Source organism: Budorcas taxicolor, chromosome 4 (assembly GCF_023091745.1).
Source record: "Budorcas taxicolor isolate Tak-1 chromosome 4, Takin1.1, whole genome shotgun sequence".
Classification (NCBI taxonomy): Eukaryota; Metazoa; Chordata; class Mammalia; order Artiodactyla; family Bovidae; genus Budorcas; species Budorcas taxicolor.
This window is the reverse complement of record NC_068913.1, coordinates 48805997-48829629: the sequence shown is the minus strand read 5'-3', so window position 1 is coordinate 48829629 and position 23633 is coordinate 48805997. Positions and strand designations below refer to the sequence as shown.

Genomic DNA, 23633 nt, shown 5'->3' with positions numbered 1-23633 from the left:
TCTAAGTTTACCAAGCCCTGGTACACTGAGCACATCATCTTCTGATCCGAGTGTTTGGCCCTTCTGGAAAGATGAGATTGTCTCAAAAGCCCTGGCTCTGCCCCGGAAGTTTACACTAGGAAGCCTCTAGAACTGCAGGCACAAGCCCCATGGAAACAGGCTGTGCATCTAGATCGAAAGCAGCACTTAAACCAGAGCTCGGTGAGCTCTTGACAGAGCTCTGTGAGCTCATTTAAAACAGAGCTCGGTGAGCTCTCGACAGTCCTGGGAGGGGCAGGCTGTGCTGGGCGCTGGAGGGAGCCTTCTTTCACCAGGAATTAAGGACCCAGAGCCACAGGCCCTTTGAGAAAGCATCTTCCTAAAACTGCTCTCCCTGGCATTTGTGACAGGGAGGCTGGTCACAGGCCTGCGGGGGCTGGAGGAGAAGGCGCATGGCCACGCTGGGGCCAGTAGTGTTCCAGGAAGGCGGGATCTATTTTTTTCTGGGAAGTGAGAAGCAGTTTAATGATACTATGAAAAAGCTTCCCCAGGCATGCAGGCCTTAAGTAAATAAAAGCACAAAAATAGATTTTTTCAGACCGTGTCCTTCCAGAGCATAGTAGGATTTCCTGAGAAATTGGATTGAGTTCTCCCTGACTCACCTGACTGCTGAGTGGAGGAATTCAGAGGGAAAATGTGTGTTTCCTGTAGCCGTATCTGCTGAAATGGGGCCAATGGCAGGGCTTATGGCTCTCAACTGGTGATCTTTTGAAAAACAGCTGGGAGTGTCTGAATAGCAGCCTGGGGGTTGGGGCTGAAGCTTATTGAGCCACCCCTACAACTGAACCCCTACTCTCAGAATGAGAAGTAGCTTTATCACAGAACTTTTGCCCTGCCTGCATGTTGTAGATTGGTTTCCTGCAGGTATACAGAGCACTGGGCGGCCCTCAGGAGAACAGGGTGTTTTTCCAGCGGTGATGAGGGGTTGACTCTGAAGTGGCCACACCCTGACCCCACTTTGTTTGGATGTTACTACTGCAGCCTGCTGTATGGCCAGCTAACTGCTCTATGACCACAGAGCGCAAAGCATGTTTTCTTCTGGGCCAAGCTATGAGAGCTAAGACACCAAAATAGTATTAGCATTTTTCTTACATAGGTTTTCAGAAACCAGGCTTCAACTGGCCCCAAACCATTCAAGGACCTAAATATAGTGCCCTGGACCACAGTGGATAGCGTTTGGGTTCCAGCATGGAACTTTATTATGGGTGAGAACCAGTGGTGTACTGGCTTTCTGAGCAAATTCAAGAGCCCTGATTTGTAGACTTTTTTTTGTGCTCAGTTGTATCTGACTCTGCCACACTATACGCTTACTATAGTGACTTTCAGACGACCAGCGTAAAGTCACTAAATGTGGAGTTGGGAAGAAAGTCACGCAGTTGGCTGCAGTCCACTACTGAACTATGTCTCTGACTCGAAGATCCAAGAAGCTTACAAGGAGAGATTCCTAAGAGGGGTACACTGGACCACATGTCAGGGGTACTGCAGTGGCCCCACCCCTCTATGTACAGAAAACTCCTCCCCCTTGGGCAGCAGAACCTTTTAACCAGCAAGAGGATCCATATCCCCCAGCTGACACTAGATTTACTGATGCCTGGCTCCATGTTAGTGGTTTCTGTGATAGAACAGTGATGGATCACATTGTTTGGATTTATCAGCTTTATCTCATCCCTTGAGAAGACTGTTAAAACTGCATCCTCCTGGGACTTCCCTGATGGTCCAGTGGTTAAGGCGCAACCCTGCCAGTGCAGGAGCTGTTCAGTTGCTAAGTCATCTCCAACTCTTTGAGACCTCATGAACTGCAGCATGCCAGGCTTCCCTGACCTTCACATGTCCCAGAGTCTGCTCAAACTCATGTCCATTGAATCAGTGATGCTATCCAGCCATCTCCTCCTCTTGTTGCCCCCTTCTCCTCCTGCCCTCAGTTTTTCCCAGCATCAGGGTCTTTTCCAGTGAGTCAGCTCTTTGCATCATATAGCCAAAGTATTGAAGCTTCAGTTTCAGCATCAGTCCTTCCAATGAATATTCAGGATTGATTTCCTTTAGGGTTGACTGGTTTGATCTCCTTGCTGTCTGAAGGACTCTCAACAGTCTTCTCCAACACCACAGTTCAAAAGCATCAGTTCTTTGGCGCTTAGCCTTCTTTATACCCCAACTCTCATATCCATACATGACTACTGGAAAAACCATAGCTTTAACTAGATGGACCTTTGTTGGCAAAGTGATGTCTCTGCTCTTTAATATGCTGTTTACATTTGTCATAGCTTTTTTTCTGAGGAGCAAGCATTTTAATTTCATGGTTGCAGTCACCGTCCACAGTGATTTTGGAACCCAGGAAAATAAAATCTGCCACTGTTGGCCATTGTTTTCCCATCTATTTGCCCTGAAGTGATAGGACTGGATGCCATGATCGTAGTTTTTTGAATGTTGAGTTTTAAGCCAGCTTTTTCATGCCAGTGCAGGTTACATGGGTGCAGTCCCTAGTGGGAGAACTAAGATCCCACATGCAGTAGTCAAAAGATAAATAAGTTTCTTCTTTTTTCTTTTAAGTGCGTCCTCCTGAGCTCCGCCCCTAGAGAATCTCACTCCATAGACCTGTCATAGGGTCCAGTCATCTACATTCAGGGGCCAGATTGCACATAATATTCACACTTTAAAAAACCCTCAGCTACTCTTTGGGCTTCCCTGGTGGCTCAGTGGTAAAGAATCTGCCTGCCAATGCAAGAGTTGCAGGTTGAGTCCCTGGGTCAGGAGGATACCTTGGAGAAGGAAATGGCAACCCACTCCAGTATTCTTGCCAGGGAAATCCCATGGTCAGAGGAGCCTGGTGGGCTACAGTCCATGGTGTTGCAATGGAGTCAGACACAATCTAGTAACTATACAATAATCACTGCTGTTTACTCACCCTGTGGCTTCAGTCACTGAAAGCTCAAGGTCTGGTGGCTTTCAACATTATGATTTCATTCTTGACCCGCACTGTTTTGCTCCAGTCAAACAGAAGTTGTTTTCTTAAAGTCCTGCTATGCAAAATTAGATTCTAGATCATAGTAACAGCTAACACTTTTTGAGAGCTTTCCAAGCACCAGACATCAGATATGTGTTGCCCATCTCATACTGACAGTCATCTTATTATTACCATCCCCGTTTTCAGATGAGGAAACTGAGACCCAGAGGAATTTTCCAAGGTGAAAAGTCCAGATAAGCTGACTTTAGAACCTACCTTGTAAACATGACACTGAGCTGTTTGTAGAATAATGTTCTTCTGCAAGTCTTTGTCTTTTGACCTAACTAGTTCAAGCTGAAGTTCAGTTCAATTTCTTGGGCATTTGTGTGCCTATAAGATTCTGGCATTGTCTTGTGCATGCATGCTAAGTTGCTCAGTTGTGTCCAACTCTTTGTGACCCTATTGACTGTAGCCTGCCAGGCTCCTCTGTTCATGGGATTCTCCAAGCAAGAATACTGGAGTGGGTTGCCATGCCCTTCTCCAGGGGAGCTTCCTGACTGGAGGATGGAAGCCACGTCTCTTGCCTCTCCTGCATTGGCAGGTGGATTCTTTACCACTGGCACCACCTTGGGCATCTGAGTGCCTATAAGATGCTGGCACTGGCATAAGTTAGCTCATTTAATCCTCCCAGCGACCTTGTGAGGATGCTGTGACTACTATATTCCAGATAAGGAAAGACAAACCCAGAGAGCCTCTGTGGCTTGCTCAGTATTGCACAGCAAGCTTGAAGTGGAGCAAGAGTTAGTGGCTCGTCCCCCAACCCCGCAGCCACCCCAGCTATCTACTAGGTGACTCCTTAGTCTAAAGTGAGGCAGTTGAGGCATTGGCACTCTCTTAAGTATTTGAGCATGTTTCTGACAGCCTTAATATTTAACATTTAAATGTCTGAGATAGTATATAAAACGTTAGCATACAAATGGTAGAAGATAGGTGTATCTGTCAGCACCAGGTAGACTGGGCTAAGTGTGCCCTTAAATGCAAAGGACTCTGCAGACACAGAGAAAGGGTTATTGTGGCTGCGGGAACCTGAAAAGGCTCCCTGGATGAGGTTGCACTAACGCTGGCCTGGAAGGATGAGTAGGACATTGGTGAGTGTGGAGGGAGGGATTAAAGGAGGGGCAGTGCTAAAGGAGGATGTGGTGGAAACTGAACCTGGGACTCAGGGATGGTGGGGCTGGATCCCAGAGCCTCAGGAAGCTCCCTGAGAATCTGTGCCTTTTCTCCTCGGGCACAGAACTAACTTCATGCTTGATTTGTGATTGAAGACGTAGTGACTTTTCTCCTCCGGCTGATTGATCCTATTTTCCATTACATTAAAATAGCTTTCTGTAATCCTCTCCATGGTGGATTTTTTTCTTCCTGGGCCTCTGTGCTCAGAAGGCTGCCAGCTTTCAGCACCAGCCCATCTGAGGAGTTGCCAGGTGTGTATAACTGGTTGTAGAAGCCTGGATTTGATGGAAGCACAAACACCTCTTTTCGTTTTCTGAGAGCGAAGTCCTTTCTGTCCCTCGCTAGCGCTGGTACATGAGTGGCAGTTCCAGCTGGAGTGGCTCTGGCTCCCCTGTTTGCCCCCCTTTCACAGGGGAATGCCTTGGCATATCTGTCAACAGCTTCCTGCAGCCTGACTGTCCCAGTGGCCTGAGTGCTTTGGACATGGACTCCTGGGGACATTAAGCAATTCCTGCCACTGCCCTCTGGCTATGCCAAGTGGACGCGTCTCATAACAGAGCCAAATGGCACATTTACCTCGGAGCTCTGGCGGCATCATCTGGGTGGTGGTTGTAATCATTGGAGGGCGTATGCAGGACTCCATAGCCTTGACAAATGGCCTCAGGAAAAAAAATGTCACCATCCCTCTGCCAGTTACAGATAAACCATGACCAGAGCCAATTCTCCTTTGCGCTCAGAGCCACTGACAAGTGCCCCAGGATCCAGGGGTCTCTCATCATAGACCCTCTGAATAAGAGTCAACTCGGCACTGCCATGGGGCTCACCAAGATCCCAGGTGCTGGGACGGCCTCACGTTCCTGGCCACAGTCTCACAGATTCTGAATCAGGCCCTCTTCTTCATCCCCAAATCTTCAGGCATAATCTTGACGGAAACAGCCCCCGCCCCAGAGCTGAGCAGGGGCTGGCGTGTCTGGGGTGGGAGTCTTCTTGACCCTGTGCCGCCAACTGCATGTTCAGATGGCGTTTGTAGCAACACCTGAATAGCTGAGGCCTGCCTTGGGGGCAGTCTCCTGGAGGCCTCTGTCTGTGTCTCCTCAAACGTCATGGTTCCTGCCTTCACGAGTGCTGCTGGTAGGCTGCGTCACAGACCGGGGTCCACAACACGTCATCTAAGAAATCACCCAGGTCACTGTGCTGGGAAGGGTGGAGCATCTCTGTGGTGAATGTGCCTGGCCTACCAATCAAGTTTTAAATTAATCTCCAAAAAGTGATGGAAAACCTAATGGAAAGTGCTGCTTGCATCATCGTTCTGGTTTTAGCAGGGCTGTGAAAGCCCGTGGTGTGCATGGTTTGACTCCCACAGACAGCTAAGGACCCCAGCCGCATCCTGTCCCTTTGCCCTGAGCTCTTGGTCTTGTTTTCCTCAAGATGGAATGAAAGCCTCTGGGCCCATGAATCTCAAGAAACAAGATGGCGGACGTAGGTGTGCCTCAGAGCAACCTCTTTTGAAGTCTACAGTCTATTCAGATTTCAGAGAGAAAGCTGAATTCAAGGAGTGCTTCGATTCCTACTTCCACTTTGCTCCTGCCGCTTGAACAGAACTGTGCTGAAGGAGGGAGACACGGGGCTGTGTGTGAAGCATAGTCCTTGTTCTTATGCAGTTCACGGTGCAGCCCCAGAAAACCAGCTGATGTTTTCTGCTGTTGTCTGAGTTCTTTTTTTTCTTCTTTTCATTTAGTTTTGTAAAGCCATCCCTCACCCTTGTCACTCAAAAATGTAGCCTTCAAAACCATCAAACAGGCTGAGACTGAGTTAAGTCCTCCTCGGAGCCCCACAGTGCTCAAAACTAGAATGCTTTCTAAGACAGGAGGAGAGATGATACAGGTAAAACCATAGAGATGGTAGGTAGATAGAGATAGATATGATAGACAGATAGGTATGACACAGAGGTAGGTGAGATGAGAGACAGGGATAGGATAACTATGATAGATCAAGATGATTACTTCAGTTTCATTTTTACTGTATATTGAGGTATAGTTGATTTACAGTGTTGTGTTAGCTTCAGGTGTACAGCAAAGCAGTTCAGTTATATGTGTATCCATTCTTTTTCAGATTCTTTTCTCACATGGGTTATTACAGAATATTAAGTAGAGTTCCCTGCGCTATACAGTAGGTTCTTGTCAAGCTAGATGATTGATAGAAGTGATAGATGCTATCGTCTGTATAGATACCATCTCTGTGAGTAGGTGGGTAGTAACATAGATAGTCAGCCTTCACTAACTCCTCTTAAAAGTAAACCACTCAGATTTTATGCTCTATTTGCCTTTCCCAGGGATTTCTCCTGTAACGTGGGTGTGGCACCCTCCCCCATTCGTCTGCTGACACACTCCCTGATGGACCAGCCATCGTAACTGAGGAGCTGGAAGGAAACTAAGGGATGAGTTAGTCCGTCCTCCAGACTCAGCTTGCCACAACAAGGAAGTGGACCATCCTATTCTAAAAGACAGGGAAGGAAGTGTTTTCATTGATTTCCCTTGACCCATATAAGTTGTTCTTAACAGCATTGTTCTATTCAATCTGGAAATTTTCTTTGACCATAACATGTCTTAAAAGGAACAGCATCACGTCCTCATCCCCAAACCCACTGTTTCTTCCCTGAAATATGGTACCTACCTCCCCGTCACTCAGATCTCTCTTGGATGGGGGTGGGAAGCGGGAAGATATTACAGACTGTGGCCGGAGACCCTACCTGGACCCTGGAGAGGCCCCGGGATGGAGGTGGAAGGAGTCACCCCTAAATCCTCTGGAAACCAGCTTTACACACTCAAGCTGTTAACCTTCTCTGGTGAGGGAGGCCCAGGAGAGGAAAAGCCTGTTCCACAGAAACAAAGCAAGGCCTGCTGAAGAAGTCTTGAGGGAAAGAGCCCAGGGAGGCCTCCTGATTTTAAGAAAACAAATATTATCTTAACTGTAGTTCTCAAGTGGACAATAACATGGGCATAAAGACTTAAGAGAGCATTTAAGCCTGTAAGTGACTCAGGCAGGAGAACCTGGGAGGGAAGGGAGCCTGTGGTGACATGTGGCCTTTCCAGAGCATCGCACGCGCCTCCACTTGTCTGGTCTTTAAGTGTCACTAGGCAGGAAAGCCCAGGGAGGGACTAGAATTTTCCCCAATGTGTTGATGCTTCTCTTCTCTCTCTAATTGAATGTAGTGAACTAAACAGTCTTTGGGGCTTTCCAGGTGGTGCTAGTGGTAAAGAACCTGCCTGCCAGAGCAGGAGACATAAGAGATACAGGTTCGATCCCTGGGTCTGGCAGATCACCTGGAGGAGGGCACAGCAACCCACTCCAGTATTCATGGCTGGAGGAGAATGTCTCCCATGGACAGAGGAGCCTGGCAGGCCACAGCCTATATAGGGTCACAAAGAGTCGGACACGACTGAAGTGACTTGGCACACCTGTAAACAGTCTTTACTTCCAGGTCCTTGTTTCAGGATGCTGTACCCATCCTGTCCCTGATACAGAACTTCTCTCTGGCTGGGCCAGGGCATGGGGGCTGACTTCGTGAGGGACTAATGGGGGTGTCCTCTCCATGTAGCTTATCTGTAAGCCCAAGAACCCCTTGCTATGAGAAGTGCTTTAGCCAGGTTACCTTTTCAGGACTCAGCATCCCACCAAAATGGTTACATGTTCCTCATCTGTCTTTTGGGCCAGAGGTGGGGAGGTCAGGCCAGAAGCCAGCAGCCTGCCAGGCTGAAACAACAGACAAGTTTGCTGGACAGGGAGGAGCCTAGGTGCCCTGCAGCTGCTCGAGAGAGAGAACTAGGGCTGACTTGACATCCCTGGGAACATTTTTAGGGGCTGCGATTGTTGGCATTGAAGCCTAAGCCAGGAGTAGGCACAGGGGAGCCCTTTGTACTGTGGTTCTCTTGGCCACCAGGGTCTTCACTGCCCAGCAGCCACTCAGATCCTCTACCAGGCTGGGCTTAGATGGCTCCTTGTGCCTTGGGCTGAGCCTGGCTGCTGCGCTGATCCAGACCTGAAACGGGGAGGGTGGGAGGAGTCTGGAGCTTTGAGGACCTGTATCACCTACTTTCCTGATGTCCCCAGGGTGAGGGAGCACCCCTATGCCCATCCCAAACTCTGTCTTTGGGGAGGCCATCACTGTGGATGGGGTGGGGAGTAGCTGTGGTTTGTTGGAGAAGGAAGGAGCCAGCGTTCATGAGCCTAGGATGGTGGGGATAGGCATCTGCCACTCTACACATTGTAGAGGATGCGATGGTTGGATGACATCATTGACTCAAGAGCAAACTCCGGGAGGTAGTGAAGGACAAAGGAACCTGGTGGGGTGCAGTCCATGGAGTCACAAAGAGTGGGACATGACTTAGCAACTGAACAACAACACAACAGTGGCCACCCCGCGCATGCCTCCTTCCTAGCTTCAGCACTTGTCTTCAAAGGAGCTCCAAGAATGAACAAATAGATGTAATTGTTAACCTCATGATCTTAGTTAGCAGCATGGATATTAGCACAACTTATTGTCATTTACAACTTGCCCCTTTGACAGAAGAGAAAATGAAGGAATATGGGAAGTAAATCAACTTCTTCAGAACTTCAGCCTTGTTAGCTTATTAATGTTTATTAAGTGGCCACCATGCATCAGACTGTTTGGCTAAGGACATTTTAAAGTCATGATTTCTGTAAGAAGATCCCAGTCTGGTGAGAGGGATGTAATCCAGTGACTCCAGTACAGCCTTAAGAAAACTCTGGTCATATTGCTGAGGGCAGGGAGGAAGGGGAGGAGGAAAACCCTGCACATCAAAGGAGTCTTCCCAGAGGAGTGGATGGGTGAGTTGGAGACTCTACATCCTTACTTTGTGCCAGCCTCTTCACAAACATGTCATTTTACCCCTGATGAGAAAACAAAAGCTTAGAGGGGGTTATCGAGCCAAGTAGCAGGGTCAGAATTTGAATACAAGGCTGCCTGACTCCAGAGCCCTGCTCTGAGGCACCACATTTGAGCAGGCTCACCTCTCGTGGTTTTTGTTCTCAACTCCTGGTTCAGATCACCTCCCAGGTCCAGCCTCATACTGTCTCCCTTCCTTCGTTTTGCTTCAGGGTATGAGTGAGAGCTGAAGGGGAGCCTGGGGGGAGGGGCTGGTCTGGGGGCTCCCCCCAACTCCGGGCCCCTGTGCAGCCTGCTGGCCTTGATGCCCCATGAAAGCATGTCTGTAAAGGCCCTCCTCCTGCGGAGGGAGGGATGGGCTGTCTTTCATGGCCATGTGGGTTGGCTGGGGTTTGCGGGGTGGGGGGTGAGAGAAGCGGGAGCAGGGCTGGAGTTTGGGGCTGGGATTGGGAGGGGTCAGTTCAGGCAGCAGAGTGGGGAGCTTCTACCTGCTGTGGGCCCCTCTCCTGGCTCCAGCCTTGCCAGGATGTGCCTTGTGGCCCAGCCTCAGCGAGAAGAGACTGGGGCTTTTGAGTCCTTGGTTTGTAAGAGAAGGCCCTGTGCCTGCCTGCCACCTGCACCCACCCTCCTCGGTGCTGAAAGCTGGCCGGCACCGCGCACGGCTTGCTTTTCTAGTCCTCCTGTTTCAGTTTCCGTTTCCAGATTTCATTGTTTTTGAAGCCTTCAGTCAGGCCGTGAGTTTTCAGAAATCTGAAAAATGGAAAGTGACTGCGTTTTTTGTTGTTGTTGAATTTTCCTCAAGGGAAGTTCAATACTCTGCTGGGAGAGTGGCAGGTGTCAGGTCAGAGGTCACTGCTTTGAAGGCCCCCAAGTTATTTTGTTCTGTGACTTTAAGGAGAGTTTGGAGTTGAGGGACACACAGAATCACGCAGCCATGAGAGCAAAGGAGAAAAGTTCCCCCCGCCTCACACTTTCTATTTGACACAAGTGATTAAAATGCAGCTGAAAACTCTACTAGCAGAGAGAAAAGACACATTAATAAAAACTGGATAATGAGCATATTAAGATTAATGGGAGAAAGTAAAGCATTTAGGACCAGCTTCTCCCACCATGAAAGGTACTTCTCCTGAGTGGCATCTCTGCTAAATGTGAATCCACTTGGAGGCAGCCATGTGTGTCCTTGAATCACAGTTGCTGTTCTTCCCAATAATCTCCTGTCTTGAGTTTATGTAATTGGAAGCCCACAAATCAAAACCACTCCTAGCCGAGTTCATCTTTTTGGTAGTTTTCCAAGGGAGTCCGGTGGCACTGGCTCCCCAGTCATCATCACAGGGCTGTTACATCCAAAGTTCCCATCACAGTCTGTGGATCCATTCCATTACCCACCACGGGCAGAGGCTCACACTTACCTTCCTGCAAAAGATTCAGTGTGTTGAAATCACATAATCTGTTTTTTCCATTATGTTGTGTTTTCTTAGAGTCAGTTCAAAAGGAAACTTATTTTAAAAGTATATGAAACTATTGTTATACTAGAGTCATATGCTACCTTGACATTTTCATGATTTCTATAGCAACCGCGGTAGTTTCAGAACCCTGAAAAAGACTTTGGGGAAAACCTGAGGCCATTTTCTGGGGCTTTTTTTTTTTTTTCCCAAGAAATTAAAATTCAAAGTTGTCTACTTTGCTGTCTTCCTTTTCACTACTGTGGGATCTTCTGAGTGAGTGCAGGCATCACTGCTGAAGCTGCCCACCCCCTCAGCCCCCGGCCTTCAAAGCCAGTCTGCTTCTAGCTGCTTCTGTGTGCAGCCTTTGCTTAACTTGGCCTTTCCACTTGCAAAAGGAAGGAATCCCTCTTTCTTAAGTGTTTTATCTTTTGAACTCTCACCAGTTGTTGCTTTGTAATACCCAGGTCTTGAGCTTTGGAAGGTTCCAGGGGCAAATTCAAAAGTGCACAGAATCAAAAAAAAAAAAGTGCACAGAATCTAGTGTGATCCTGCAGCCACAAAACCAGTTGTCTTCCCATCATAGAAACAAATCCTGTACAGACAGCTAATTGGACATGTCACCCTGCCTTTTCCTTTACTTCAGCCATTTTCACTAAGTGAATATTTGGTATAAAGGAAAATTTATACACAACTTTGCTTGTCTGACGTGTTCCCTCAGAAGGCCATTTATAAAATTCTGCTCCTCCTATTCTGCCAATTTCTTTCTTTCTTTTTTTAAATTTATTTGTTTATTTATTTGGCTGTACCAGGTCTTTGTTGCGACATGCAGGATCTTTAGTTGTGGCATGCAAACTCTTAGTGGCTGTGTGTGGGATCTAATTCTCTGACCAGGGATGTAACCTGGGCCTTCTGCATTGGGAGCTTGGAGTCTTAGGCACTGGACCACCAGGCAAGTCCTGCCAATTTCTTTTTCAGTATTGACTTAAGAAATGGGTCACTAACTACACCAGGAAATTAGTTACTTTTCTACCTTTGTAGCAACCGTTCTGGTGTCCTAAACTGTGTCTCTTCTTCCTGCCGAGCTGGGCTCTGTCCCGTCCATCCCTCCTCTGCCATCTGGGAGTGGAAGGGGGCCAGAGGTGAGGAGTGGGTGTGGAGGTGAAGCTGTGGGAGCCAGAACAGACCTGTGGGGAACCTAAGCGCTGTCGGGAGGCAGACCCAGGATGCCAGGAAGTTGGTAACATCAGTGCCATTGTCAGTCAACTTCCGCAGATGAGAATTCCACCAGAAGTTAAGGAAGAGAAATAGTAAAGGACTGCTTGCTATAAGTGAAAGTGAAAGTTGCTCAGTTGTGTCCGACGCTTTGCGACCCCATGGACTAGGGCCTGCCGGGTTCCTCTGTCCATGGAATTCTCCAGGTAAGAATACTGGAGTTGGTAGCCATTTCCTTCTCCAGGGGATCTTCCCAGCCCAGAGGTCGAACCCAGTTCTCCCACATAGCAGACGGATTCTTTACCATCTCAGCCACCAGGGAAGCCACTGAGAATAACCTGTGTGTGATCCATGTATAAGTGGCACTAATTGGATAGTCTGAGCCTCATCTGTGAATAAGCTCCAGGAATAACCCTTAAAGAGTAAGCATTATGTTGTCAGACATTGAAAAGAACTTAATTCTCCACTCCCTCATTGCCACTCCCCTGCCCCCAGCCCCCTTATCACCACCAGAGCTGAACAAGTTGTAGCCTTTTTGTGCTCATTTGATACAGAAAGTGATCAGTATGTTTACCTGTCTCTGTTGTGCATATGTTTTGGGGCTAATGGTCAATACCATTATCATAATTTTATATTAACAAATTAATTTCCTCTCAAGTTCACAGAAGCCTTTCAGCATCCAGTGTGGTAAATGACAAATATAATTTTCTCCATTTCAATAACTAGGGAAATTGATCCAGGGAAGAGTGATGCCAGAGTAGATGCTAGTCAGTGGTGTGCTGGTGAGTGTTTTCACAGCCAGCTCTCCAAGAGAAGCAGCCCTGGTTTGTAATGGATGCTGATTCCCATGGTGTAAATACTCCCACCTTGGCTGATTCAGGCCACAGACATGCCTCACTGAATGCAGACTCGGGAATAAATACAATCAGCTCCTGTGAGCTGCAGCGTATAACTGGCACTAACGATTCAGTTCATGGCCTCAGACTCCCAGGTAAGCACTGAGGACCAGCTCTGACCTCTGTAAACCCCCAGTTAACTCTCAGGTTCAGCTCAACCCCTAACTCACTGGATTGCCTTGAAGACTGATTTTCAAACTTTGAGTTGTGACCCATTAAAGGATTATGAAATTAATTTCAAGAGTTCAGCATGTTTTTTAATGAAATAGAATAAAATTAAAAGAAATGAGTAGACCAGAACATATGAGAGTATAATGTATGTGTTTGATAGATGATGGATGGACAGATAGATAAAACAGGTATGTCTATGTGTATGGGGGTCTCCCAGGTGGCGCTAGTGGTAAGGAACCCACCTGCCAATGCAGGAGAACTGAGAGTTGCCGGTTCGACCCCAGGGTCAAGAAGATCCCCTGAAGGAGGAAATGTCAACCCACTCCAGTATTCTTGCCTGGAAAGTCCCATGGACAGAGAAGCCTGGCGGGCTACAGTCCATGGGGTCGCAAAGAGTCAGACATTACTAAAGTAGCTTAGCACAGCACATATGTGTATAATGGGTTGGGGTGAAAACCCAAAAAATACTTACCTAGAATCAAGAGTATACCTGTTTTCCCATCTGCAAAATGAAGCTATGGATCTTGCTCTCACCCTGCCAATGTTCAGACCAAGAGGATAATTAAGATCACTTCTGTGACAGTGCCATGGTGGTGCTATCTGATGTATCTGATCAACAGTTGATTCATTTGCAGGGACAAAATGGAACAAAACAGACAGGCATGGATTTGTGGTAGGGAAATAATTGAACATGGGGAAATAACCGAACACTGTGATGGGCAAAGTCCCATCATTTTTGTGCATGTTTTCCTGGGACCTGACCACTGCCTAGAGAGAGCCCTGGCAGTGGCTTGCAACTCTCATCTGTCCACACGTGTGTGATGGTGCCGTGCACGTAGAGGGAATTCTACAGGTCGGAGGGACCTTGCAGTTTCCCCAGGAGGTCAGCTGTGAATGGTCCTGAAGAAGAGTCAAAGAATGTGCTGCCTGGAGCAAAGACTCTCCCACTGGAGGGAGAAGGAATTAGTTTTGAAAAATAGGGGAGAAGACCTTGAGTAAAGCTTTCTGTACACTCTTTCCCAAATCCCTGGAGGAAGAAAATAAAAGGCCAGGAAAATTTTACAAGCCTTCACAGCAACTCCATGAGGCAAGAAATGCAAGCCCCATTTTATGGATGAGGAAACAGTTGCTCAGAAAGGTTGGGCACCTTCCCTGAGGTTACACAGCAAAGGGCACTGTGCTCAAAATCCCTCCTTCTGACCCCAGGCCTGTGCAAATGCCAAAGGTTCCTCAGAGCCTGTTGGTCCTCTTTGCAAGCCTTCCACCCATCAAACTGTTTTCTTCACTTTTAAAATGGGATCTTGCTCTTATGAAAGGCCTTTGGCTAAGATGGGAGCATGGACTATAGAGCAGGGGTCTCATCCTGCTTTACAGATCACTCATGGGATCTTAGCTTTGTTTCCTTGCCTGGAAAGTAGAATGATGGCAACTTTGTGGGTTAATTATGAGTATTACCTAAGATAATGTTATCAGATAGCAAAGTCTAGAAGGATGTATCTTAACATGCTAACAGTGGTTATCCCAAGGGGGTGTCATTACAGGTGGTTTCACTTTTGCCTTTTTTTCCCCATCTTTGCTCAGTGGTACGCTGGTAAATGTTTAACAATGTGGCTTGCTGAAGAAAAGGAAAAACCTGATCTGTAGTGCCCCTTTCCATGCTGTAAATACTCCATGAGGTCTGATTTCAAGCTACCTCCTTGATCTCATGGAACACGTTGGGAAACTTTCACAGTTGGCTCTCAGAAGCTGATACAAGCCCACATCAACACACCACCATTTTTAACTGTGTGCTGGAAGTTCTGTTTGAGTGGTAAATTGAGAGGGAGAGTTAATTAATAGTATATCCAACATGATGCCAGGCATAGTGATTTCCAGTGCTCCCTGGCCTTCCTCCCTCATCCCCAAGCGGACAACACACTGACCAAAATGGCCTGGCCCCTGGAAGTGGTGGTCTTCTGAGAAGCCACAGGCTTTATCTTGTTCCCATCTAGCAGACTCTCAGAACCTAGGAAGCCTGTTGAGGAGATTCTGAGGTCCAATCACTAAGGAATACGCAAGCAGGCCAGCAGGTCCTCTCAGTTTCCACGGGAGACATACTCTAAGCAGACACAATTGAAACTGCCCTGCAGGGCACCAAGAACAGCCCCAGTGACGTGAAGGGCCCAGAGTAGGACACCCTTAGGGTGGCCAGGCTTTGCCCAGCCTGACGTTTACCTTCAACTCTCGACCCAGAGGTGTGGGAGAGTGGCGGGGGAGCGGGGGCTCCACAGCTTCCTGAAGGAATGCTGAAGTGGAACAGCAGCCAGAGGCCTGACGGACCTTGGATGGGTCAGCGGGGCCCATGACAAAGGTCAAGAGCCGGGTTCCCCACCCCCCTACCTCTCAGCCTCCCTACTGCACTCAGTTTCTGGCACAGAGTAGGTGCTCAGGCAAGTTTGCGAATGCTTTTTTTGTTTTTTAAATTAATGCATTTCTTTCATTCCCTTATAGCCTGATCTATTGCAGAAAGACTGTAAGGCAGCCCAGGAAATGCTGTTGAATAAATAAATGTTTTAGCCCTTGCCAGCTCCTGGTTTCACATGTTCCTGGATAGAAAATGTGACTAAATCTAAATGAGATGCAAAGTGTTAATAAACGCTGCCAGTGATTTTTTTTTTTAATTTCTTCTGGCTTTTCTGTATTTTTCAAATGTATCTTCAAAACACACGTATCACTTTTGTTATTTTTTAAAAAAGAATATATATTATAAAAATATTCTGTAAGTTGAAAGTAAAGCAAGAGTGGTGTCAGCAGTGTGGGACTGGGAGTGTCCTCCAAGTGCTGGGAGGCTCTGAAGCTAGGGTACCGGATGCTGTGTGGGCCCCGCCTGGGCCTCTGTCACAGCTGGGTTCTCTCTCAGCCTCTCTTGTCACAGGCCTCCGCCTACCAGGCACTGACTAATAATGCTCCCCTCCGGTAACGTCTTAGTCAGAGTGGAAACAGAGGCGAGTCCTAGAGGGGAAATGACCGGCCGCGCCTGGAGCCGCAGATGCTGCAGAGACTCAGTGCGCCTGCGCCCCAGCCTGGCCTGCATCCCGCTACTGGAGCGTGGGGTCCTCGCACCAGTGAGGGCCCATCTCACCCTTCTGGTCCAGCCTCCCCTGGAGCAGGGGTCTTGGCTCCTGGCCATGTGACCAATGTGTCGATTCCATTTCCTTCTAAGTATCTGGCTGCACTGGAAGCATGTGTTGGGTTATAAATGAGCCGTCCTGACATCAGGAGGAATTCAGCTTCTCTGTGGCCTCCCCCTGCAGCTAGGAGAACCATGGTGTGTCTGATGGTTTTCGGTAAAAACACAGGTTGAGTCTAGAAAATGAGGGCCTGCTGGGGGTGGTGAGGAAACTCAGATGTGTGAGGCAAAGCACTTTCATCAAGGCTGTGTCTTTTATTTCCACCTGTCCACCCTGCTCTCAGTGGTCCTGGGAGCTGGTCAGCTAAGGAGAGGCAGGCAGAGTGCCCTTCAGGGCCCTATCTCTACCCAGCGGCCCACGAGGAGGCTCTGACCACTGGTTTCCTCCAAACTGATCTCCCTACCTCCTACCCCATCTTTACTGAGATATGATTCATATATCATACAATTTACCCATTTAAAGCATACAATTCAGTGGCTTGTAATATATTCACAGCTTTGTGTAACCATCACCACTATCAGTCTGGGACTGTTTGCATCATCTGCAAAAGAAACCTGTAAACCTTTAGCAGTTCTCCTTTATCAGGCCCCCCAGCCCAAGGCAAGCACTAATCTCCTCTCTCTGTCTGTGGCTTTGCCTCTTCTAGATGGTTCATATAAAGGGGATCATATAATATGTGGCCTTTTGTGACTGGCTTCTTTCACTTAGCATATATTTTTAAGGTTCATCCATATTTGTAGTGGGGTTCCCAGGTGGTTCAGTGGGTAGAGAATCAGCCTGCCAATGCAAAAGACATGGGAGATGTAAATTGGATCTCTGGGTTGGGAAGATCCCCTGGAGGAGGGTATGGCAACCCACTCCAGGATTCTTGCCTGGAGAATCCCGTGGACAGAGAAGCCTGGAAGCTCAGTCCATACAGTCACAGAGAGTAGGACAGGAGTGATGTAATTGAATATGCACGCACACATATTATAGCAGGCATTAGCACTTCACGTCTTTTTATGGCCAAATAATAATATCCCATTATATGAATATATCACATTTCATCTATGCATTCAACAGTTGATGGGTATCAGGGTTGCTTCGACATTTTAGGAATCAGCAAACTAAAATGGACTGGAATGGGTGAATTTAACTCAGATGACCATTATATTTACTACTGTGGGCAAGAATACCTTAGAAGAAATGGAGTAGCCATCATAGTCAACAAAAGAGTCCAAAATGCAGTACTTGGATGCAGTCTCAAAAATGATAGAATGATCTCTGTTCATTTCCAAGGCAAACCATTCAATATCACAGGAATCCAAGTCTATGCTCTGACCAGTAATACTGAAGAAGCTGAGCAGTTCTATGAAGACCTGCGAGACCTTTTACAACTATCGCCCAAAAAAGATGTCGTTTTCATTATAGGGGACTGGAATGCAACAGTAGGAAGTCAAGAAACACCTGCAGTAACAGGCAAATTTGGCCTTGGAGTACAGAATGAAGCAGGGCAAAAGCTAACAGAATTTTGCCAAGATAACGCACTAGTCATAGCAAACACCCTCTTCCAACAACACAAGAGAAGACTCTACACATGGACATCACCAGGTGGTCAATACCGAAACAGATTCATTATATTCTTTGCAGCCAAAGATAGAGAAGCTCTATACAGTCAGCAAAAATAAGACTGGGAACTGACTGTGGCTCTGATCATGAACTCCTTATTGCCAAATTCAGACTGAAGTTGAAAAAAGTGGGGGAAACCACTAGACCATTCAGGTATGACCTAAATCAGATCCCTTACAATTATACATTGGAAGTGAGAAATAGATTCAAGGGACTAGATCTGATAGAGTGCCTGATGAACTATGGATGGAGGTTCATGACCTTGTACAGGAGACAGGGATCAAGACCATCCCCAAGAAAAAGAAATGCAAAAAGGCAAAATGGCTGTCTGAGGAGGCCTTAGAAATAGCTGTGAAAAGAAGAGAAGTGAAAAGCAAAGGAGAAAAGGAAAGATATACTCATTTGAATACAGAGTTCCAAAGAATAGCAAGGAAAGATAAGAAAACCTTCCTCAGTGATCAATGCAAAGAAATAGAGGAAAACAACAGAATGGGAAAGACTAGAGATCTTTTCAAGAAAATTAGAGATACCAAGGAAATATTTCACGCAAAGATGGGCTCGATAAAGGACAGAAATGGTATGGACCTAACAGAAACAGAAGATATTAAGAAGAGGTGGCAAGAATATACAGAAGAACTATACAAAAAATATCTTCACAACCCAGATGATCATGATGGTGTGATCATTCACCTAGAGCCAGACATCCTGGAATGTGAAGTCAAGTGGGCCTTAGGAAGCATCACTAAGAACAAAGCTAGTCGAGGTGATGGAATTCCAGTTGAGCTGTTTCAGATCCTGAAAGATGATGCTGTGAAAGTGCTGCACTCAATATGCCAGCAAATGTGGAAAACTCAGCAGTGGCCACAGGACTGGAAAAGGTCAGTTTTCATTCCAGTCCCAAAGAAAGGCAATGCCAAAGAATGCTCAAACTAGCTCACAATTGCACTCATCTCACATGCTAGTAAAGTAATACTCAAAATTCTCCAAGCCAGGCTTTAGCAATACGTGAACTGTGAACTTCCAGATGTTCAAGCTGGTTTTGGAAAAGACAGAGGAACCAGAGATCAAATTGCCAACATCTGCTGGATCATCGATAAAGCAAGAGAGTTTCAGAAAAACATCCATTTCTGCTTTATTGACTATGCCAAAGCCTTTGACTGTGTGGATCACAATAAACTGTGGAAAATTCTGAAAGAGATGGGAATACCAGACCACCTGGCCTGCCTCTTGAAAAATCTGTATGCAGATCAGGAAGAACATTTAGAACTGGACATGGAACAACAGACTGGTTCCAAATAGGAAAAGGAGTACGTCAAGGCTGTATATTGTCACCCAGCTTATTTAACTTATATGCAGAGTACATCATGAGAAACTCTGGGCTGGATGAAGCACAATCTCAAATCAAGATTGCCAGGAGAAATATCAGTATCCTCAGATATGCAGATGATGTCACCCTTATGGCAGAAAGTGAAGAAGAACTAGAGAGCCTCTTGATGAAAGTGAAAGAGGAGAGTGAAAAAGTTGGCTTAAAGCTCAACATTCAGAAAACGAAGATCATGGCATCTCGTCCCATCACTTCATGGCAGATAGATGGGGAACAGTGGAAACAGTGGCTGACTTTATTTGGGGGGGCTCGAAAATCACTGCAGATGGTGATTGCAGCCATGAAATTAAAAGACGCTTACTCCTTGGAAAGAAAGTTATGAGCAACCTAGACAGCATATTAAGAAGCAGAGACATTACTTTACCAACAAAGGTCCATCTAGTCAAGGCTATGGTTTTTCCAGTAGTCATGTATGGATGTGAGAGTTGGACCATAAAGAAAGCTGAGCCCCAAAGAATTGATGCTTTTGAACTGTGGTGTTGGAGAAGACTCTTGAGAGTCCCTTGTCCAAAGGGACAAGAGAGATCCAACCAGTCCATCCTAAAGGAGATCAGTCCTGAGTGTTCATCATAAGGACTGATGTTGAAGCCAAAAGTCCAATACTTTGGCCACCTGATGCAAAGAGCTGACTCATTAGAAAAGACCCTGATGCTGGGAAAGATTGAAGGCAGGAGGAGAAGGAGATGACAGAGGATGAGATGGCTGGATGGCATCATCGACTCAATGGAGATGAGTTTGAGTAGACTGCAGGAGTTGGTGATGGACAGGGAGGCCTGCTGTGGTCTGTGGGGTCGCGAAGAGTCAGATGCGACTGAGCGACTGAACTGAACTGGGTTGCTTCCACCCTTGGGCTTTTATGAGTAATGCTACAATGGCCATGCATGAACAGGTTTTTGTGTGGAGTTAAGTGTGCTGTTGTGTCTCATAGACCACATAACTGATCTTCCAACAGTATGTATTTGATTCTGTCACCACTTTGCTTAAAAACCTTCAGTAGCTTCCCATTGTTCCTAAAGTCAGGTTCAAAATCTATGTGTGTGTGTGTGTGTGTGTGTTAGTTGCTCAGTCATATATGACTCTTTGCAATCCTATGGACTATAGTCCTCTGGGCTCCTCTGTCCATGGGTTTTCTCCATGTTGATCCACAAAGCTTATACCTTCCGGGCTCCCTTCTTGTTCTTCTGTTTCAGCCAAAAGCTTCCTCCAACACAGAATCTCCTTCCATGGTGGACCTGAAACTTCTTCCTCTCTCCCCTGACCTTTTCTTTCTCTAATCCCTCCTCGGGAAAGCCTCTCTAATGATTCAGTCAGGGTTAGGTCAGCCTACCACATGCTTTCATGGGACCCTGTTCCTCCTCTCCTCAGTGGGTACCACAGCTACACCCACAGGATGACCTGTGTGAATCTGGTCAATGCTTCTCTTTTATGCTCCAGCAGAGTAGGGCTCTTGTTCTTGTTCACCAGTCAGCCCTGGCACCCAGCACGGTTGGTGCCCAGGCACACTTAGGCACTTGGTAAATATTTGCCAAGTGAAGAATGGATAATGATGGCAGCCAGCAAGCCACTTGTCTGGACACTTCCTTTTACCCTGGCATCTTCTGCAGGTGATGGGGGTACCCAGGCAGCTGCCTAAACCAGGATGACACCTTTTTCTCTCTCCAGCCCTTCTTACTCTGTCACATACCAGAGAGGCCTCTGCTTATGCTGGAATGGGTTTGGGTGAACTTCCCCCTCATCCTAAAATAACTGGAGCCTCACTGGGTCCCAGTGAACCCTGGGGCCCTCTTTCAGGACAGAGTGACTCCCTGTGGCATGTGATTCCGGGCAGCCCAAATGCCGCAGGCTAAGCCATCAGTGGTAGCCATCCATTTGCAAGGGAAATGAGGAGGGATTCTTGGAGGCATGGGCTTCTCTGAGAGTAAGGAGCTGCATTTGGACAAGCTGCGTGCCCTTTTCTAAAGATGATTGCCTTTCTGCCGGTCTTGTTTGAAAACCTGCCCTGGAGGACATTCCAAGAAGAAACCATCCACCTTCTAAGACTTGGTTGCTTTTTCAAAACAACCTGTTTTCCTTTCCCCCCACAGATATGCACTTGTTCGGCCACTACCCAGCACACGACGACTTCTACCTCGTGGTGTGCAGCGCCTGTAACCAGGTCGTCAAGCCGCAGGTCTTCCAGTCCCACTGCGGTAAGTGGACTCCTGCACTGGCCGATGTCCAGCATCCGAGAGGAGCCCTGCCCTGTGGTCTGGCCCTGGGTCTGTCTGAGCCCGAGGCCCTGGGTGAATCCCCCTGGGGTTCTGCCTCGGCTTCCAGGCCGACTGCCTTAGGGGTAGTCAGGGATAGCCCTCCTGCCAAAATGTTCGGTGCTGTGGGGGCACCAGACAGAAAACGTCCCATTGTTTAGGTAGATGGATGGTGGTCTTCGCAGGTGACAAAGGGGAGGGACAGCAGTGGCTCAAGGAGCCACTCCTGCAGCCTCACAGCCAGATGTTCGGTTCTTCCGAGAGAGAGAGAGAGAGAGAGAGAGAGAGAGAGAGGGGCCAGGGCAGCCCACCGTGGGGGCCACTGGGGTGCCAACCCCCAGGAAATGCAAACACAGCCACGAGTTCAGCTTCTCCTCTTCCAAGAGTCCTGCTTGTTTAAAAAAAAAGGAAGAAAAACAGGCATGTTTGGGAACTTGCTTTCCCTCTGTCTTTACATCCTTGGTGTGAAACCGCTCAGCAGCTCCACAGCAAACGCTGGCCGCCTTCACTGCCGGTGTCTTGGGCACACCACAGCTGACGTCCACACGGTTGCTCCCTTAAGAGCAGATAAAGGGTTACTAACCTGAGGATAGGAAGTGACTTAAGCTGAGTGGAGGTTTCCTTCTCTTCAAACGGGATGTTGTTGGACCAGCCAATTTCCAAAGCTGTAATGTGCTCTGAGTTCCAGAACAGTAGTTCCCAATCTTTTGGTTTAAAATCTCCTCTCTTTTGTTGAACATAAAATCCGAATGCCCTTCTTTAGTGTTAAATTTCAAAGTGCATTAAACATTGTACCTAAAAAAAGTCAAAGCAATTATAATATTGAATACACTTTGGCAAATTATATATTTCTCCTTTCTCACACTCAGGATTTCTTCTTTTCCCCTAGCCCTTCAGTTCTCACCATTCTGTAATAAATCGGTATAAAATAAAAGGAGATGAGCTTGTCTAATCTCACCAGTAAAGGTACTTGGGACTATTGAATAGTTATATGTATCTTAATATCAGTTACAAATATGTATATATGTATATGACATTTACATAGCAGTGTGTTTCTGTATATAACCTGCATCTGTGTGTGTACTATAGTTGTGTTTCGTATTTATAATATGTAGAAAGAAGAATCCAGGCTTCTGAGACTTTTTGACCTGCAAGGGGACAGAGGCTCCTAGCAAGTGCCATACAAACAGCTCTGTTGAGAGGCCAGGTCTTCTGCCCCTCCTGGCAGCCACCTCTGTGACTTGGGGTTACTTGCTATATGTCTCAGGGTTTGGTTTCCTCGTCTCTTCCACGAGTGATGACTTCCGTGGGAGCTTCCCACTCTAACGTTTTCATTTCTGGCAGATAGAGCATGAAAGGAGCAAGTTGTGTGCTGGGCACTCGCTGACCTTCTTGCTAGATGCCCTGTAGCAAATGACCCTCCCTTCTGCCGGGAGGAAAGGGCCAAACCTCCCAAGCAGACTGTCAGAGGCACAGTGCTGATGCTACCAGCTGAGGTGACAAGTAGGGGAGTCAGTAGCAGAGCAGTGGCAAGAAAGATCCCACACAGCTGGCAGGTCAGGGAGCAACTATGGAAACTCTGTGGGCCCTGCTGCTGATTGTCTCATGAAGATGCAGGAAGGAATCGTCATTCATTCATTCCTAGGATGTGCTGCTGTTCTGGGTGCTGGGATACAGCAGTGAATGAGACGAGGAAAATCCCATAAGTCATCAAAACCTTCTCTGGGAATTTAATTCACTGGCAGAGTTTCTGATGGAAAGAACCTAAATGGGACCCGGGACCCCCACTGTGCCCTGCAGAATTCCTCCCAAGGCAAGACCCCACATAGCCAGTGAAGGAGACCTCGAGGGCTAGGGCTCGGCTCCCTTGACACATGCCTCCCTCTATCCTGGGCCTTTTGGTTCAAGAGCAAGTCAAGCTTAGGGGCGCAGCTGAGGGTTTTGTAGCCATCTGCTCTGAGCAATGGCAGTAAATTAGTTTGGGGGTTTGAGGTTACGGATCTCATCACCTGAAACCCAGTCTTGGGCTTCTTGCTGAAGCAGCTGACAAGCAGTGGTAGGACACGACCACAGCTCAGGAAATGGAGGCCCTTAAGCCTCCCTCGTCTGTCAGGTACGTATCCCACAGGTTCTCACTTGCATTTATCAAGGGCAGGAGAACACAAGGCAGAACTCAGAACCAGGGCAACACTTAAGGGGCAAGGAGGATTTCTTAGCTGCCTTAAGAATTCCTCCTATGGTATCACAGTATTTCTTTTCTTGCTCTTTTACCTCCTATGACTAGCCTTGCTGTAATCAACAAGTTAATGAGAATGGCTTTGCACGAGGTACCAGGGACTGTAACAGATGCATTCCTTATCTTTGAACATGTAACCCTCTCAACGC

At 47.3% G+C, this 23633-nt stretch overlaps 1 protein-coding gene across 1 annotated transcript in view; it reads left to right on the top strand.

Moving 5' to 3' along the window:
* The window catches only part of ATXN7L1 (ataxin 7 like 1), a 256540-nt gene that overhangs the window by 75217 nt on the left and 157690 nt on the right, over positions 1-23633 (top strand). Inside the window, exon 3 of the mRNA XM_052638627.1 lies at positions 21087-21191. Coding sequence (XP_052494587.1) covers positions 21087-21191 — 105 coding nt within the window. The remainder of the gene's footprint in view (positions 1-21086; positions 21192-23633) is intronic.